At 50.9% G+C, this 16,100-nt stretch overlaps 1 protein-coding gene across 1 annotated transcript; it reads left to right on the top strand.

The window, feature by feature from the left end:
- Window positions 1-4,279: 4,279 nt before the first annotated feature.
- On the top strand, window positions 4,280-7,330 carry CD72 (CD72 molecule). Its single transcript, XM_077936604.1, has 4 exons — window positions 4,280-4,735; window positions 5,029-5,118; window positions 5,922-6,224; window positions 7,074-7,330. Exons 1-4 carry the CDS (start codon window positions 4,507-4,509, stop codon window positions 7,277-7,279), a joined length of 828 nt encoding a protein of 275 aa, XP_077792730.1. The 5' UTR covers window positions 4,280-4,506; the 3' UTR covers window positions 7,280-7,330.
- The last annotated feature ends 8,770 nt before the right edge of the window (window positions 7,331-16,100 follow it).

Genomic DNA, 16,100 nt, shown 5'->3' with positions numbered 1-16,100 from the left:
TTGACTTGGGTGTGGACAAGCCGCCTCCTGGCTTCTGTCTCCGTCCTGCGTCTGTAAAGCCTGGGAGACCCGGCTGATTTGCTGCAGCTCTGCACCTGTCCTGAATAAAGCACTAGAACTGATCACTCCAATGTTTCCACATCCTTTTTTGGTATCCCTGCACCCAGCCACTCCCATGAGTCCTCCTTTGGGTCTGCGGTTCAGAACACCAGGACTGGCGAAACCCCTTTGGGATGTTGTTGCTCCTGTTCTTGGGCCTGGAGTCAGTGGGGGGGGGGGGGGTTCTTTAGCAGGGACCCTGTCATGGTCGCCACATGTGGGAGGTTGGTTTCAGCTGAACCCCATCCCAAAGCAGAAGTTGTGTGTAAAGTGGCGCACGCCTGTGGAGCGCATCAGAGACACAGGCCTCATCAGTCCCCAGAACCATATCCGGTGCCAGCACACGCCTTCATTCCAGCAATTACTCTTGTCGAACCAGAGCGATTCCAGCAAAATAGTGACACCCTCCTTGCGCTGCAATGCCCCACAGATGAATTGGGTCCCAGAGGCACCCACAGATCAGGTGTTCATCCATAGCACAATGCAGCAATGTAACAATTAGACCTCTGCTCCCTCCCCAAATGGGAGGGGGTCCCGACTTACAATATCGCAACTGGCACACTCAGTGAAAGTGCAACTAGCAAAGGCTGCAGAGCAGAAAGCAGCCCTCCTTTCCGGAGGAAGCACCCTCAGGGCATGTGAAAAAAGGAGTCCTCCAGCAAACTTCCTGTTTCCAAAAAGGCAAAGTTGGGGGCAGGCAGGGGAGGATCAGCGCTTATCTTAAGGTTACCAGATGTCCCCATTTCTCGGGGACAGTCCCTGGATTTGCGAATAAGTCCCCGGACAAATTCCATCCAGGGAATGTCCCCCGATTTCATCTAATGTCCCCAGGAAACACAGCAGCCTGGAGCAGGTGGCTCTGGCTGTCTTCAGGAGCTGCTCGGAAGTCCTCGTATGATGGTGGTGCAGGGGCTCTAAGGGGCTTCCGGGCTGCCTCCACCTTCCCTGACCCCAGCAACTCAGCTGGGAAGGGAGGCTTCATGCTGCCTATCGGAGCAGCCTCACAACTCCTACTTGCGTGCAAGCAGGAGCGGGGCAGGGATCTCTCAGCTGGGAAGGGAGGCTTCACGTTGCCTATCAGAGCTTGCATGCAGGGGTCTCTCAGTTAGGCAACAGGAAGCCTCCCTTCCCAGCTGAGGGATCCCCATCCCCTCCTGCTTGCACGCAAGTAGGAATGGGATTGGGGCTGCTCTGATGGGAAGGGAGGCATCGCTCTGCCCGAGCCTCTCCGTCGCTACCGCTCTCGGCCCTCCTTCTCCGCCTTCCATGCCTGACCCACTGCGCACCACTTCCCCACCACCACCACAGAAGAACCAACAACCCAGGGGCTGCGCAGGTTCATGGAGAAAGGAGATAGAAGCCTCGGAGGAAGGGGAAATGTGGCGGTTGAGGTCAAGGCGGTGGCCGCCCCTCTGCCACTGCCATCACTGCAGCATCAACATCCCGAATGTGTAGTTAGTTAGTGTTACGGAAAATCTGAGTGCGAGACGGCTCTGCCACCCAGCTCGTCGGACAGGGTCCGCGGGTCCTTGCGGGGAGAAAAGGAGCTCAGCCGGACGCAGGAGCAAACTACGAAGATCCGAGTTTATTGCGCAACAGGTTCAAGACGAGATTGAACCCCGAGAATGGGGCGACATAAACTTTTAAAAGTTCCCTCCAAGTCCCAGAATACAGTGCACGAAACGTCATGAATACATTATGGGAAGGTTGGGTTTCACGGGTTACATCATGAATATATTTCACACGTCATGAATATATTAAGGAAAGGTGGGGTTACATTAATTAACATTTGAGATAAGGGAGGGGGAATATGTAGAGCGAGAGATATACATAAGTAAACATTTATTGAGTACCGGTGGTGGCAAGACAATGGGCCAGAGATATGCATCGTCTGTCACCTAATATTGCCCGGAGGAAGGGTTAGGCGAAACGATCTGACAGGATTAAGAAGTTCCTGTGTACGTGCCCTGCCGCTTCGGGGATTATGGAGGTCGGGGTGACATCATGGAGTCCAAAGGGAGCTGAGTTGAATGACACCAAGAGCGAAGAAATCGGAGTTATGGTTGATTTTATATCAATTTCCAAAGGTTTTCTATGCTTTCCGACCCATTCCGTATTGGTGATCAAGAGCGGAAACAGAATGGATACATTGTAGCAAGAATGGATACATTGTAACAAGATTTTGAGAGTTTTACGAGGTCTCTGGTTTCGGATCCATTCTTCTCGCCGTGGGGGGTCGTCAGCAGCTTGTCAGGAGTGAAATGAGGCGTGCAGTAGCTCCCTGAGCTAGCTTCTGCAGGGCGAATGCATGGCTGTGATTGGCTAAAGCGCGGCTCAGTATAGTGAATGGGGATACATTATGATGCGGTCTACTCCCGTAAGAAATAGGGTGAGAGGAAGGCATAAGAAAGACGGGGCTTATTTCGCCCGTATAGAGATAGGAAAGAGAGCCTTTTATTAACAAGGCAGGGGTATAGTGTGGTGCTTGTGCAACGGTGTGGGGGCTGAGGGTTCTAGGCAGAGTTGGGCACTATCGAGGTCATCGCCTCGGGCCCCTTCAGAAAGCAATGGAGGGGAAGGTGGGTACCCCCCCTTCCTCCTTCCGTATCAGTCAGTCAGTTAGTTAGTTAGTTAGTTAGTTAGTTTCCCCAGATTCATTGGAAAAAATCTGGTAACTTTAGCTTATCCGCCCTGCAGTTTTTGCACTCAGGATCACTCCACCCGTTGGCATCCCACTATCTTCCCCTGCAGGTGGAGTTAGGGGATGTTTTAGTCATAGGGTGGTGTGTGTCTGAAGGCAAAAGAGGCAACCACCTTTCTGAAATGAAGCGCTGGCGCTAGACTTGATGGACCTCCAATGAAGGTGAATGAGACAAGAGAAAGACCGTCTTCACGCAGCGCAGTTAAACTGTGGAACCCCCAGGAGGCAGAGATGGCTACCAAATTGGGCGGCTTTAGAAGAGGATGAGACGAATCCCTGGAGCGGGAGAGGACTCTGTCCATGGATCCTGGCCACAGTGGTCACAGCTGGGGGCAGCAGGGCTTCCAAATCCCAGTTGCTGGAAGCCATAGGAAGGGGATATTCTCTGGTGCTCAAATCCTGCTTGCGGGTTTCCCGCAAGAGGCATCTGGTTGGCCACTGGGGGGGGGGGCGGCAGGATGCTGGCCAGGATGGGGCGTTGGCCTGATCCAGCTGCAGGCTCTTCTTATTTTCAGATTTGTTTCTGGCAGCACCTGCCTGGGAGCCACATCTGCATTGCCTTGGGCTCCAGGATGGAAGAAGGGGGGGGGGCAGGAATGAGAGAAAGTGAAAAAGGGAAGGAAAACAAACACCCGAGGGGGAGGTTAACAACATTTCCCTTCCCTAGTGCTTACAGGGGACTATATGGCTGGCGGGGGGGGGGGGGGAATCCATTCCATAAGTGGTCAAGCCTTTGATGGGGGATGGAATGCAGGCAGAACCATTTTGGTTATTTAAAAAACTCATGCCACATGTTGCCTTCAATTTTTTAAGTTCCTTTTGTTAATAGAGAAATCTGAGGGCTCCCTTGGCCAAAAAACAAGGACCCCAGCCAGGAAGACCAGAGCAAAACAGCAGCCAGTAGGCTTGGTCTTGATTGAAGACTGTCGCGACAGGACTCCCACCTGCCACCAGGTGGAACAAGATGGAAGCCCTGAACGAAAGAGAACCCAAACTTTTATTAGCTGCTCATCCCCATGTTACACCCCCCAAAAAACTACATCATGGTTACATCATGTAAGGGGAGGTCTGGTGGCAGTAATCTGAGCATCCTGGACCCTGCCCCATGGTTCCCCTTGCCCTCCACCAAACACCCATCAAGTGGAACAAAAGAGATCTTTACATTTCCCTGTTTCCCAGCCAAGTTAATCACACCCTAATAAGTTGAATTAATAATAATACCATATAGCTACTATCATAGGAAACATAGAATTTCAGAATTGGAAGGGACCCCAAGAATCATGTTGTCCAGCCCCTACAATGCAGGAATCGCGCCTAAAGCACCCCTGACAGATGCCCAGGGCTTGAAATATCGCTCTGTACAAAAGCACCACCAACAAATGCAACCAAGTTGGGGAAGGAAGCAGCTGAGAAAGAGGAAGCCTCATGTTTTCTGCAGCACTCTGTTGCTCCGCTGTGCACCGAGGGGGGCCATGCCTTGGGTCCCTTGACAGGCTTGCATGAGACTTTGCATGCCAAATAGACGAGACACCATGCGCTGAAGGAAGTCTGGTGCTTGTGGTTGGTTGACGGACCCTGTCAGATTTCAGTTTCTTTCGCTTGCCATCAATGTCATCTTTTCTTCAGACAGCCCAGGAGCTCCCAGCCAGCCAGGCCTCTCCCTTTGCCATCAGTTCTGGCACAGCAGGGCCTCCCCCCACTCCAGGATGGCACAGGATGTGACCTATGCTGACCTGCAGTTCGTGAAGACCCCTCCGGAGAGGAGCCAGGAGAAAGGTACATGGAGCCAAGTGGATCAGATCCGGATGCCCCCCTCCATGACTGACCCCTCGGCTCCTCTTCCAGAGCCCGGAGAGGGAGAGCTGACCTATGAGAACGTCCAGGGACCCCCCTGCCAGGGGGAGAGGAATCCCACTGCCACAGAGGGCACAAAAGGTGAGTGCCAGCCAGGTCTTAACCCACCTGGATCCTCCACCTGCCATGAGGAGGAGGATTTGGGGGCATGTGGGCCCATAATTTGTCTCTGCAGAGGAGGGGCCAGTCTGTTCCTTCCCCACAAATGAGATTGGCCACGATTGCAGCAGAGAAGCTTGGGCCCTGACAGGGAATTGGGGGCTGCACTCAGTTCCCTGTCTCCCCACAGCCCTCCCTCCAGGATCAGGCTTCCTTTGAGGGTTGACCCCATCCCACAGGAACCCCAAACTGACCCCACTGAGTTTCTCTTCCAGAGTCGGACCGTCGGACTTGGTACGCCATCCTGGCATTGTTGGCCGCCTGCCTCTTCCTTCTTTCCACCGCCATAGGACTGGGGGTCCGATGTGAGTAGCGGGTGCCCCCTGCCCAAGCCCATTGAGCTGATAAATGGGGGAGGGGGGAAATGTCTGTGAACCACCCTGAGATCTTTTGATAAAGGGCAGCATATAAAGTTAATAAATAAAATATAAGAAGTGTCGCAGGCATTTGATGCAGAGCTTACCCTGGAGCCTGGGCTCAGAGAGGGTCTGCCTGGTGCCCTCCAGGTAGTGCTCAACTCGTTCCCACCAGTCCCAACCTGCATGGTCAGTGGTCAGGTTCAAGGCGAGCTGGAGCCTCACATTGGGAGAGTACCTCACTGTCTCCTCGGATGTGTTGTTGTTGAGTCGTTTAGTGGTGTCCGCCTCTTTGTGACCCCCTGGACCAGAGCACACCAGGCCCTCCTGTCTTCCACTGCCCTCCTCATGTTGGTAGCCTCGAGAACACGGCCCCACCATCTCATCCCCTTCTCCTTGTGCCCTCCATCTTTCCCAACATCAGGGTCTTTTCCAGGGAGTCTTCTCTTCTCATGAGGTGGCCAAAGTCTTGGAGTCTCAGCTTCAGGATCTCTCCTTCCAGTGAGCACTCAGGGCTGATTTCCTTAGGAATGGAGAGGTTGGATCTTCTTGCAGTCCATGGGACTCTCAAGCTCTGTAATTCAAAACTCCTCTGATGTATACCCTCCATTTGTATATCTCTGAGCAGCCTGCCTTTGGACACCCGCAGTGGAGCCTGGCAACCTCTGCCATGCTCCTTCCTGGCACCTGCAGGTCCTTCCTCCTCCTCCTCCTCCTCCTCCTCTCATGTCGCCCCTGCTTGTGCTCTGCAGACTGGCAGGTCTCACGGCAGCTGCAGCAGGCGACTGAAGATGGCACTGCCCTGGAACAGAGAATGGGCTCCCAGGAGGACAGCCTGGCCCAGACCCAGGCCCAGCTGGAAGAGGCCAAGGAGGGGCTCCACTCCACCAACGGGACCCTCTGGAGCTGCCTGGCTGCTGAGAACAGGACTCAGGAGCAGCTGAGACAAGCCAACCAGAGCCTGATGCTCACGCAGAAGGAGAAGGAGAAGCTGCAACAGCAGCTGGACCAGACCATGAAGAGTATAGAGGACACCAAATCTTGCCAAAACATTGGTATGCCTGTTGCACTCTGCTCAGGAGGCTGGCAATGTTGAATGCTGAATGCTGTATTGTGTTTTTAATATTGGATTGGGAGTTGCCCAGAGTGGCTGGGGAAACCCAGCCAGATGGGTGGGGTATTATTATTATTATTATTATTATTATTATTATTATTATTATTAGGGTTAGGGTTTGAATCCCCCAACGGGGTGAGCTCCTGTTGTTTTGTCCCACCTCCTGCCAACCTAGCAGTTCAAATGCACCCCAGTGCAAGTAGATAAATCGGTACCACTGTGGTGGGAAGGTAAATGGCGTTTCCATGCGCTCTGGTTTCCATCATGGTGTTCTGTTGCAACAGAAGTGGTTTAGTCATGGTGGCCACATGACCCAGAAAGCTGTCTGAGGACAAACGTTGGCTCCCTCGGCCTGAGAAGCAGGATGATTTGATTCAACAACATAGTGGCCTTTGACTGGACCTCACCGTCCAGGGGTCTTTTACCTTTTACCTGTCCCCATAGCCCATCCTGTGTGGACATGATTCACGTCATCCACACAGGTGGAAAGAATATGGCAACAGGGCAACTTTCCGTGTGTGCATCTGCCTGCACTCGGGTCCATCCTATCTGTCTCTGCTCAGCGGCTGGCATGGTCGGCCACACGGTCTGAACTGGGCCCAACACAGGTGCTTTTCAGAAGGTCCTTGTCTCTGGGTTGGGAACATACACCCTCTCTACCTCATAGACTCTCAGCCCATGGACGGGGACAGATCTGGGTCCCACTGGAGTGGCTCCCACCCTAAGCCGGCCTGAGACCACGTGGCTTTCAGCTCAACACCTTCCCTCGACCTTCTCTTGTCTTCCTTAGGCTGCTGTCCCCGTGGATGGAATCTCTTCAGGTGGAAATGCCTGTGGATTTCAGAGGAAATGAAGACTTGGGAGGAAAGCAGGAAAGCCTGTGAGGCCATGTCATCTCAGCTTCTTGTTTTAAAGCCCTGGAGTGCAAAAGAACTATGGGATGCCACATTCATTGATAAGGTAATACCTTTGGGGTGCAAATGCCTCAGACTTTAAGGAAGGGGGCTGCTGGGGCTGGGGAGTCAAGCCCAGAGTCTAGCAGATCATGAAGAAATATCCACCAGGAGAGGGAGCAAGAGGAAAGAGATAACCCCTTGATTTCTTAGTGCGCTTGCCAAAGAAACACCATTGAACTGGTGGGGATTCAGTGGGTCACTCTAGCCCCCTATGTAGATTGTGAAGGAGAATGTGCGCAGGATCTGCTCCTGAAGAAGTTGTGAGCATTTTTGCTCCATATACATAACCTCCAGTGGGCCATTCCTCACTGAATCTTGTGTGTTCTCAAGCCACAAGAAGCCCAGGAGGATGTAGATGTCATACTTTTGAACTTCTGGGGGAAGGGGAGGTATATATTTGGCAGACTTTGTATACCGACCAGGGAATGTATTGTCATGAGTTCAGGGGTGCTAGACTCCTCTAACTTCAGAGAAAGTCAGAGAGGCTGAGCAGGATGGAATCCAAGGCAGCTGTGGTGAGAAAGAAGACACTTTGGGGGTGATGATACTGTGAACCCCTCCATCACAGGCTCAGGTTGCATAAATGTGCACTGCAAATAGAGCATATGTCATAAAGACACCACAGTCTCCTCTGTGCCTCATTTCCAAAAGGAGACACAAAGCCCGGGTGAGCAGGTGGATCCCTTGGGATCTTGCACTGCTCAGAGATTGAGGCTCAGAGATGCAACAGTAGACCTTGGCTGGAGATAAGGTCAGCCAACTCTCCAGTCCCAGACACAGAGCTGGGAAGGGGTGTTGTGGAGGATTCTGGGATGGGTGTCCTGTGGACTATTAGTAACTGTATTGGTTCTGCATATATGAGCCTCTTAAAAAGGGAGGAAGGAGAGATCCATTGGGAAGGAGGTCTTTTCGGTAGTGGCGCCCGCCCTGTGGAACGCCCTCCCATCAGATGTCAAAACGATAAACAACTACCTGACATTCAGAAGACATCTTAAGGCAGCCCTGTTCAGGGAAGTTTTTAATGTATGATATTTTAGTGTGTTTTTTGTTTCTATAGAAGCCGCCCAGAGTGGCTGGGGAAACCCAGCCAGATGGGCGGGGTACAAATAATAAATTATTATTATTATTATTATTATTTCCCTGTTAATATTTTATTCTTTCTCCTAGAGAATTCATTACTGGATTGGGCTTAGTAAAGGTTGGGCAAAATGGCACCCTTGGAAATGGGTTGGTGGTATGGATTTTGGAGGGTAAGTGGAAGAGAGACTGTCCCTTTGCTACCCATCAAGTCAGAGTTGCTTGGGCTGAACAGAGCAGAGTTCCTCCCGTCAGCCCCCCCTCCCCCCGGAATCTGCTGCCTGCAGCCTTTTCCCTTCTTTTAGGGCTCATCCCCACAGAAACACGCTCTTTACCAATGGAAACAACTCCGCAGAAAACCCAGGCTGACATTTTCTCACTGGGCAAAACTGGGCTTTCTGTGGAATTGTTTCCATTGGTTTCCCAGGAGAAACTGAGCCATTTTTGAGGTTTTCTGGAGAGTCTTATTTTCCCCCCAAAAGTGTGCCCAGCCTATTCAGAACAAAACCTTTCCAGGACAATAATTTGGGAGCAAAGCAATAATTCAGATACAAAATCAGTCCAAGTGACCCTGAAGGCTCTGCTCTGCCTCCACGGTCTCTGAAGGGCAGGGGCTGGAACCACATGAGGGGAGCCTTGCTTTGGAGCGTCCCATTGGGGGTGTCCGATGGGCCACTGTGAGACCAGGAAGCTGGGCTAATTTGCCCCCCTCCCTTGCCCTGATCTAGCATGTAAATTGGGCAGTGTGAGTGTGAGTGGATCTGGCCGAGGGACAGGATTAGGCCAAATCTGACCGGTGCCCCCCCACCCACCCCCCCACCTGCTGACGTCACAGTGACCTCAGGTGAGCTTTTTTGGGCTGGACTTTGATGATCCTCAGGGTTGGTGAGGGAGCTGAAGCCCAGAAACTCAGATAACGATGAATGGTGAAGAGGGATTGGGACTTTGTGGCTTGACTGTCATCTTTGTCTTTCTAGAGCTGAAAGTATTGGGACTTGTAGCAGTTCTAGCGGCAACTGCGCTCAAATGAGCAACGGAGCCCTGCAATCGTGTCACTGTTCAAAAAGAATCAGATACATCTGCGAGAAGAAGGCTCAGTAACCGCAGCCAGTGTGAGCTCAGTAGGGCCAAGATATGTCCAAAGACCCCCGACAGGCAAGGCCTTCTCTTTCCCAGCAATGAACCCCCTTCCTGCCCTCAGGCCTAAGTTTTCTACTACATACACTGAATGTGTGTCTTGTGCTACTCGTAACAGCCATGGTTCCCCCATCCACGAATCCTGTGAACCATAGTTTGTTAGGGGTGTGGAGAGACCCCCTTCACAGAGCTACAGTTCCCAACTGTGTTGGCATCGCCAAAGAAGAAGAAGATGCAGCAGTGGCTGTGGCTGTAGACACGATAAGGGAGAGACATGTTTTGTTGCAGCTGGGGCAGAGGAAGGTGCCCGGTTGTGTTGCTGCAGATGCACCAGGGCGTTCCTTCTCTCTTTGCTCCTCCCAGCAGTCATTCCTCTTCTGTGGATCCTGCTCTGGATACACACCTTCCGGTTTGCTAGTAAAGATGAATTACTGTGCTGCAAGATGATGCATGTCTAAAAAGCGTGTCACCAACAAGACCAGTTTGGAAAGCTGTGCCTTCCAGTGTCAGGCTCCGAATGGTTCCCTTCAGAGAGGGGCCTCCTCTCCTCTCCCTCCCTGAGGCCGGAGGGTCAGGGGAACATTTACAAGGTGACACAGCCTCTAGAGGGCCACTGCCAAATCCATTTACAGTGGGACCTCGGGTTGCAGACATTTCAGGTTACAGACTCCGCTAACCCAGAAATAGGACCTCGGGTTAAGAACTTTGCTTCAGGATGAGAACAGAAACCGTACAGCAGTAGCGGGAGGGCCCATTAGCAAAAGTGGTACCTCAGGATAAGAACAGTTTCCGGATGAGAACGGACCTCCGGAACGAATTCAGTTCTTAACCCGAGGTACCACTGTATTAGATCTGGAACACACGAAAGGAAAGGGTGGTTTATGGTGAGCTGGCAAATGGCTTCATTCTCTCTCTACTCGCAGGAAAGTCTTGGTTTTTTTTGTTTCATTTCATTCTTCAAATTATTGCATTTTGTGTTTCTGATATTGTATTACGGTTTGTTGTTGTTGCTTTTTGCTTCGTCAGATCACTCAGGAAACTGTTACTTTCAGGCAACCGTATAACAAATTTTATTTATAATTATAAAGATTATACCAATACTAATACTAGAAATAATAAAGATAAAATTGGAACTGAGTGTGAGCTCATGGCTGGTCCCTCTCCTTGGAGAAATGCTGTAACAAATCAGTGGGCACAAGCTCCCCACCCTTCTCTCTCTCTCTCTCTTTCTCTCTTTCTCTCTCTCTCTCTCTCTCTCTCTCTCTCTCTCTCTCTCTCTTTCTCTCTCTCTCTCTCTCTCTCTCTCTCTCTCTCTCTCTCTCTCTCTCACACACACACACTCACACACACAGAATTGGAACTTGGCCTCCACAGTGACATTCATTTGCTGGAGTCCAGGGCAGGACAGGGCAGGCTCTTACAACCAGCCCTCATGCTTCATGCAACACTGAACCATAATAGGGTGGTAAAAAGGTAAAGGTACCCCTGCCCGTAGGGGCCAGTCTTGACAGACTCTAGGGTTGTGCGCCCATCTCACTCAAGAGGCCGGGGGCCAGCGCTGTCCAGAGACACCTCCGGGTCACGTGGCCAGCGTGACAAGCTGCATCTGGCGAGCCAGCACAGCACACGGAAACGCCGTTTACCTTCCCGCTAGTAAGCGGTCCCTATTTATCTACTTGCACCCGGGGATGCTTTCGAACTGCTAGGTTGGCAGGCGCTGGGACCGAACAACGGGAGCGCACCCCGCCGCGGGGATTCGAACCACCAACCATGCGATCAGCAAGTCCTAGGCGCTGAGGTTTTACCCGCAGCGCCACCCGCGTCCCTGCTAATAGGGTGGTATTCAACTTAAAGTAAAGGTAAAGGTAAAGGGACCCCTGACCATGAGGTTCAGTCGTGACCGACTCTGGGGTTGCGGCGCTCATCTCGCTTTACTGGCCGAGGGAGCCGGCATACAGCTTCCGGGTCATGTGGCCAGCAGGACTAAGCTGCTCCTGGCGAACCAGAGCAGTGCACAGAAACACCGTTTACCTTCCCGCTGGAGCAGTACCTATTTATCCGCTTGCACTTTGACGTGCTTTCGAACTGCTAGGTTGGCAGGAGCTGAGACAGAGCAACGGGAGCTCACCCCGTCACAGGGATCTGAACCGCCGACCTTCTGATCGGCAAGCCCAAGAGGCTCAGTGGTTTAACCCACAGCACCACCCGTGCCCCTCAACTTAGAGTAGACCCATTGAAATTAACAAACATGACGGATTTAAGCCTACTATTTCTTTCTTTTTTTAATAACATATTTATTGAAATTTTCAAAAAATCCAAAAGAAAAAGAAAAAAGAAAACATTTACATTTAAACCTTACTTTCAATAACATCTTTCCAAGACTTCCCCACCCCTCCCCTTCTTGTATTCCATTTCCATTTGTTTATTTCAGCAAGTTCTTATCACAAATTTTAACCTTATTGTATTTAGCCCATTATTTGATTTAATTCATTTTATATAGCCACTTTCCCCTTATAATCCACAGTCTTTAAACATTAGAATCTTTTTCTAAGGTCGACCCCAATTCCCTTCCACGAATTCCCTTTATATATATATATACTCATAACAAAACAAAATAAAAAAGGAAGAAAAATTCAAAATATAGTTGTACACCCTTTGGATTCCCAAACTCCAACCCCCCTTTCCCGGTTTCGATCCCCTATCCATCAGTCTATCTGCTGTCAGCCTGGAGACCTCACATCTGAGGCCCTTAATTCTCTCTCAGTTCCTCTTTGCTGGTTTTTTTGGTAGTCCTTTATATCAAGCGCCAAGTCTCAGAGAAGCTCTGTCTCAAAAATGTTCATTTTTCTTCCATCCAGACCTCTATATTTAAAAGTGGAACTCAAATCTTGTTTCTTAATCCTTTTAAGTCTGGATGTTCCAAATGCTCCAACTTCCATCTTGATCAAATTTGTAATCCATAGGTCCTCAGATCTCCCCATCAGGAGATCTCTCCAATCTTCATTATCCAATTCAAGCCAAATTTTCATAATCCAATTCTTGTTTTCCTTTATATCTTTCCTGACAGGCCTCTGGCCTTCCTTGATCTTCTGCGGCGATGTAACTCCTCCTTCATTCCCTTCCAGATCATCATATATCTCTTGTTCCCTTTCATCACATTTCTCAAGTTTCTTTTCCTGCTCAGCTGCAAAAACTTCTGATTCCGCTACAGGGGCTTTTTGTTCAGGAACAAAACCTTGAGTCAGGTCCCTTCCATTTTCAGTAGATTTATCTACTGTCTCCTTCAGTGTAGAAACCCCTGTAGTCAAAATATTGCTCTGTTCTTGAAGCTTTCCCAGGAGATAAAAAGTCCTGTTTAGCTCAATAAGTATTTTTCCACTTGCAGCCATTCTTGTAATGTCCCAAAACCCCCTCTAGAGGGGTTATGGTTACTTAGTATCCTTCCAGTTCCAACCCAAAAGTCAAACTAACTTGTTATTCCTTGTTTTCAATACTTTATATCCAAATTGTATCAAATCTAGCCAGCAAAGGCACCAGAAACAATGTTCTCTTTTTATTCCCCAACTTTGACAGCTACTTTGACAGCTGTCAAAATCTTCTGTATCTCTTCACCAGGCTCTCTCTCGGATCACCCCCGGTTCCCGGGGGGTTGCACTTCAGTTCTCAAAATCCACTCTTATCCTCCAGTAAAATTACTTGTACTTTCCAGTCGTGAAATTAATAACTTTTATCCAGTAAAGAAAGAATGTTCTTTCAACCTTAGTTATCTAGCCCTTGCTTTAAGTTGTTTACAAGGCGGGGAGACGGTCTTCCTCTTTGCGTCTTCCTCGATCGTGCCAAATTCAAAGAAGAAAATTTTTCTTTTAAGTCCAATTTCCGTATTACTCACGGGTTGTTGCTTTTAATCCAGATGTTCAAAGGAAGAAGTCAGTGCTCTCCGTCCATGGCATGCGGCTTCACTCAGCAGGGGAAGCAGAGGACTCTCAGCACCGCACCGCTCCCCTTCCCCCGTTCCGTAGCCTTTAAAAAGGCTCCTTCGCGGGTTGGGGGGGCGCAAATGGTGCCCACCGAGTCACCACGTCCACAGGCTTCCGCGCCCGTGGTTTTTAAGGGTCCCCGCGTCGCCGGCGCGGCAGGACCCGATCCCTGCTGAGCTGATTCCCTCCGGAGCTCGGAGGGAATCCGCCATTAGACGATGGCGCTAACCCGGAAGTCTGATTTAAGCCTACTATTTCAAGGGCTCATCTCCACTTCCACTGGGGCTATGCCTAGAAACCACATGAGGATGGAGGGGTTTTATCAAGCCACAAGCTGCCTTGAGAGACAGTGGAGTGTGCCGCTGGGGGCAAAGTCAAACAGCTGCATTAGCAGCAGCAGCAGCAGCAGCAAAGTGACCCCTCTGGGGCGGAAGCCTGGCTGGTGGGTCTGGGGGTCCTGGGCTGCCCAGACAAGCAGACTTCTCTCTCACCTCACTGACATGGTCCAGAGGAAGGCAGAGCAAGACGCCGGGCACCAGCCGGGCTGCAGGCATTGCCGGAAAGAGGCGTACCAGGCGCCAGCCAACCATCTTAGGAACTCCAGATTTGTGTAGGGTTAGCCTTTCTTCCCCTGAAGGTGTCCTGCAAGGCAGCTGAGGTTTAGGATCAGAGTCTTCCTTCTCCTAGATGGGCTCTCTTCCCAGATGGACCAGCCCCACCTGCCCCTCACTTCCCTCTTCAGCACAGGCAGAAATCGCCTTCTTGACCCTTGGACCCCCTCTTGGTCTTGTCCGCTCAATTTCCAGAGCCTGTCTTCACATGCCGGGAGATTCAGGTGGCAGCCACGTTGGTCTCACACAGTCAAAATAAATTAAAAAATTGTACAGTAGCACCTTAGAGACCAACTAAGTTTGTTCTGGGTCTAAGCTTTCATGTGCATGCACACTTCTTGAGATATACTGAAACAGACGTCACCAGACCCTTATATATAGTGGGACGGTGGGGAGGGGTAGTGGGAGATGGGTAATTGACTCAGTGGGTATGGTAAACCTGTGGACAACTGTTAACGACTACAATTAGTCCTACAGGAAAAAGCAAGGGATAGTATGCAAACGACCCAAAATAGCTTTAACATGTGTAATGAGACAAGAATCCAATATCTGTATTCAGACCAGGGTAAGTCATATGCAGGGTTAGTCCCTAACTCCTCATGGGTTTAAGACCCATCAGCTCTGTTAGGAGCTCGTCCTACTCTTGAGTAGGACCCTGGCAGAGACACACGCCCGACTGGCATGTTCTCTCCCTCCTGGTCTTTCGTTCGGGAGCTTCAAAAGCTTTCTTCTGCCCGAACATCACAGTGACTGATGCCAACAGACACTGGCACACTTAGGGATCCGCAGAGTTTGCGCATCATGCACGTGACAGACCTCAGCAACTCAGCATTTTGGCGAATCGACTTTATTTACATCTAAACACACACGGAGCACTGCAACATGGCTCCCTCTCCCTTTTGCATCAGACAGCAAAGAGAAAAGGAACAAAGGACAATAGTCCCACTTCACAGAACACAGTAACACAAACATCCTGACTCCGTCACTTCCCACTTTGTGGAGTCAAAACATATACCGTCATGTGAAAAATAAAAGTCCCATGACTGCAATCACGGAGCAGGAATTCTAACAGGCTCCCCTCACCTTCTTTAGCTGGCTGCTTGAAGCCGTTCCTGGGGTGTGGCCACTGCCACCTGCTGCCAGCTTCTAGGAGCCACAGGCGAGAGCAGAGTGCAGGGTGGGGACCAAAGGTGCTCAAACTACCCCAGAAGGAGCAGGACATGTCCCCCACCAGAGGTCCTACCCCTTCCCTAGCACCTCAACAGTAGGATGAAGCAGCAGCAGAAGAGGGGAAAGGCCAATGCTACACTCGGCTGCATCCACAGAAGTCTTGTGTCCTGATCCAAGTAAGTAACAGTGCTGCTGTCGCCTGCCTTGGTAGGACTCCGCCTGCAGTCCTGGGCACCCCAGTTTAAGGAGAATAAGGACAAGCTGGAAGGTGTGCAGAGGAGCCAACCAAGAGGATCACGGGTCTGGAAACCAAGCCTGATGAGGAACGGTTGAAGGAGCTCGGTCTGCTTAGCCTGGAAAAGAGGAGACTGAGAGGAGATATGAAAGACGTCTCTCAATATCTCAAGGGCTGTCACATGGAAGAGGGAACAAGCTTGTTTCCTGCTGCCCCGGGGGGGGGGGACCCAAAGCAATGGGTTCCTAGGACAGAAAAGGAGGTTTTTAAACAGAAGGCGGGTGGCTGTGGTGCCTGCATTGCTGGGGGGTCAGACTAGATGATCCTTGGGCTCCCTTCCAAGCCAACAAGTCTATGATTCTATGATTCATCTCTGGGCCTCAGACTAATTCACTGGTCCGGGAGGGGGAGGGCCTGGATCCGCAGGGGGGGGCAGCAGTGGGGATGTCCAGGTTCTGCTGACGGGGCAACACACCCTGCAGGGGAAGCCCCTTCCGTCGGCCTGTGACGCTGACTTGCCCGATTACGAGAAGGAGCAAAGGGGAAAGAGGAAGCCATGCTCTGATGCGCTGCGGTGTGCCGAGGGGGCCATGCAGCTGGCCTGGGTCCCTTGAGGAGATTGCAGGGGAGGAGGAAGGTAGGACTTTTATTTTC

Source organism: Podarcis muralis, chromosome 11 (genome assembly GCF_964188315.1).
Source record: "Podarcis muralis chromosome 11, rPodMur119.hap1.1, whole genome shotgun sequence".
Lineage (NCBI taxonomy): Eukaryota > Metazoa > Chordata > Lepidosauria > Squamata > Lacertidae > Podarcis > Podarcis muralis.
Note: the sequence above shows the minus strand (reverse complement) of the source record. Positions and strands in the feature narration are given on the sequence as shown.